The sequence below is a fragment of the Diaphorina citri genome, unplaced genomic scaffold, assembly GCF_000475195.1.
Source record: "Diaphorina citri unplaced genomic scaffold, Diaci psyllid genome assembly version 1.1 scaffold7569, whole genome shotgun sequence".
In the NCBI taxonomy this organism is placed as follows: Eukaryota; Metazoa; Arthropoda; class Insecta; order Hemiptera; family Psyllidae; genus Diaphorina; species Diaphorina citri.
Genome location: NW_007384945.1, coordinates 1 through 3123, shown reverse-complemented (window position 1 = coordinate 3123; position 3123 = coordinate 1). Strand labels below are relative to the sequence as shown.

At 39.1% G+C, this 3123-nt stretch overlaps 1 protein-coding gene across 1 annotated transcript; it reads right to left on the bottom strand.

The window, feature by feature from the left end:
• Positions 1–410: 410 nt before the first annotated feature.
• On the bottom strand, positions 411–3004 carry LOC103522247 (zinc finger HIT domain-containing protein 2-like; the record flags this gene model as incomplete). The annotated part of the gene is made up of 3 exons (XM_008487350.2): positions 411–653; positions 2158–2263; positions 2820–3004. Coding segments are annotated over 3 exons (534 nt in total), but the record flags the coding sequence as incomplete, so codon positions are not given.
• Positions 3005–3123: the final 119 nt, after the last annotated feature.

The following is a 3123-nucleotide window of genomic DNA, read 5'->3' as shown; positions in this document are numbered from 1 at the left end:
CGTCAAAATGCGCAGAAACGCTTGCGCACAAACAAACGAAGCGGGAGTAATGAATTCTGACGTCATCGCCTACGGGAGTGTATGCCGTGACGTCAAAGTTTACGATTTACCAGTATTTTTTTAAATCAATTTATCTCGGTATCTAGGAGTCGTAGAAGAAAAAGAAAAATTCCGTTGGTCCTCATTTTTCCTGCTCTATGACTTTGAAACATCACCCAAGTAAGCGCAACTGATCTATTTGTGGCCAAAACCAAAAGTCAGCTCCAAAGCGGTCACCTTGGGGCTCATACACAAAAAACCCACTCTGAGGGTTAGGTGTAAAGGCAAACATCCCTTAAGGACGGGTTGAGCTTATCTCTCTTCGATTTCGGGATGATGAGACCTTAGCAGTTACAGTTCCCTCAATAACTCTAAAAAAAAAATGTGTGGTAGGTAGGTCTTACATTGACAGCATTCAGTACCACAGCCTGTACCGCTAGGTCGGCCTCGCTGAAGTTAGTATTATGATTGAGATTATCACTGAGCTGCATTAGACACGAGCCGGACTCCTTAGCACTGTGCTCGGGCTCTCCGTTATAATGGCGGCTGGTGAATGTGTAGGCGGCGATTGTGTTGACCATGTTGAACTCGATGCAGGGCGACGGTTTTACGGTCTGGAATAAAAATCAAATATTAAAAAAAAAAGCACAGCCCAAAGCAATCACCCTAGTTAGGGTTGATTGAGCGGCTGAGGAAAAACGCCGACCCCGTCTGTACACGGCGAAGAAAATGAAGTAGAAGAAGAAAATTTATATATATAAAAAAAACGTAAATGTACAAAAATTACAATATGTAGGTACATTTTAAAAACTATTAATAATAATAATAATAATAATGAAAATTTCAAAGTACAAGTGAAATTAAAATAATAACGTATTTTATTTATTTTTATTAGAAAAACGTCCGAAAATTTTGATAGAATAGCTATCCTATTGTCATTCAAAATACATACGTGGACCAAGACTACCAAGTTTCAAAATCGACCCAGTAAAAATGGTGCAAAAGTTAGTGGCGATATTTTGGCCCTTAATCAAGCAGAGATCTCAAGTTAAACAAAGCCAAAAATAGAATAGAATGCTGAATGCAGGTAGGTTGTTTCCTTTCAGAATTCTCCCCCATTTGGCGTGGTAGCGCCTTAACTAAACCATATTAATATTTTCCAAACGGGATACTTTGTCAAGTTATAACTAGAGGATTGAATATACTATGACTTAGTCCAAGTCAAGTGAAGACATAGTATATTCAATTCCACCTCTAGTTGAACCATATTAAATCTAAAATTGGATGGGTTCCTTTTCCGAAAGGAAAATACAACTTAGGTAGAACTAAAAAGACCTACCAACCTCAATCATGTAGGAGTTAGCGTGGTAGATTTCGAATCTGAAGGTTAGTAGTTCGAATCTACGTAAAGAATTAGTAACTTCATGTATTAAGGAAGGAAGAATTTATGGGTGACGAGCATTCATACACACACTTCTAACTGTGGGAATCGAACCCGAAACATCTAAATGCAAAACCGTGATTCTAGTTTTGAGACTGTAATATGTTCCCAAGAAATACGTAAAAATAATAATAATAAAAAATTTCACCTGTTGGTTCTGCTCTCTCTCCCCAGGGATTTCAAGTCATTCAAGCCTGTGCATAATACAACTGACCTCAATTAACTCTTAATAGCTCCAAGCTGCCAAGCTACTCATCGGTTTGCGAGAAGTTTAAAAGGCCCGTTCGATTCCCGACAAAGTACCGGTAGTCAACTTCCGTGATTTTAATTTGGTTCACCCCTCGTTTTTTGCTGATTGATACCTGCGATTTCATTCAGGTTCCCACCGCCTTTTTGTCAGTGTACTCAGATTACGATCCTCAAAAGTGGTTAACTTCAATGTTCTGTCGGGGAACTGGCTTAGGAACCATGTGAAGCTGTTTCATGACGTAGATGTTCTTATTTATTTATCGATTGTAAATTGTAAATTAATTTTTAGATAATAAAAAAAAAAAAATTAAACCACCAAGAGCTACTGGATACCTAAACCTACTTCTGTGTAGTTTTTTTTTTTTTCTACTGTTCCTATTGTTGTCATTAAACATTTCGAACTATAAGGCCCTATTTCACAAACTTACACATATGAGATAGAAAACAGGTATATTGGGTACTAGTGTAGGATATTCGGGGGTGCTCTGCGTGGCACTTGATTCCGGTTGGTTCACTTCTTCTATCAGAGAAGCTCTGCAACATGAAAATTAATAAGACGTCAGATCATATTGATTTGAGACCATATACCTACCCTGGTAATATTTATTGGACTTTTCCTTCGAAGGTTTGGTAGTAGAGATCAAGGAGCTAAGTTTTTGAGTTGAAACTCTAGGCAGTCCAGACTCTAGATAAAATGGGATCATATTTACATGGGTATCAAGACTTATGATATGACATTGCCTTTTTCCTGAGCTCTCTATCACTCTTCGACTGTCTTCACAAGGCTTAGGACTTTTCCTTCGAAGGTTTGGTAGTAGAGATCAAGGAGCTAAGTTTTTGAGTTGAAACTCTAGGCAGTCCAGACTCTAGATAAAATAGGATCATATTTACATGGGTATCATGATATGACATTGCCTTTTTCCTGAGCTCTCTATCACTCTTCGACTGTCTTCACAAGGCTTGATTCTTCTTATTCTTCGCCTTTTCCCGCTTATCTTGGGACTAAAAAGTCCCAATATTTTGGCCATTGTCCCTGATCCTTGACAAGGCTAATAATAAAACGACAAGTGGGGGACGGGCTTTAACTTACGGTTTGGTACACCACCAAGGGGTCCAGACGGGCAATATTTTGGCCACGTCCCCTGAGGATACCAGGGACTCGAACTCCGCCCTCTCTGCATCAGTCAGCAGGGACCATACTGCTTCAGCGTTGTTCAGATCTATGTTCTCTAGCCTCGTAGCCAAGTCAGCATCTTCATCATCCGAATCTGTAAATCAGCAAACATTGTTGACGACTTCATGAGTATAACTGATAGACATACCTATGCATTATGTTTTCATCTACCCCCACCCCAAATCGTACCTAAAAAACGTCAAAAAATTAAAGCCAACTT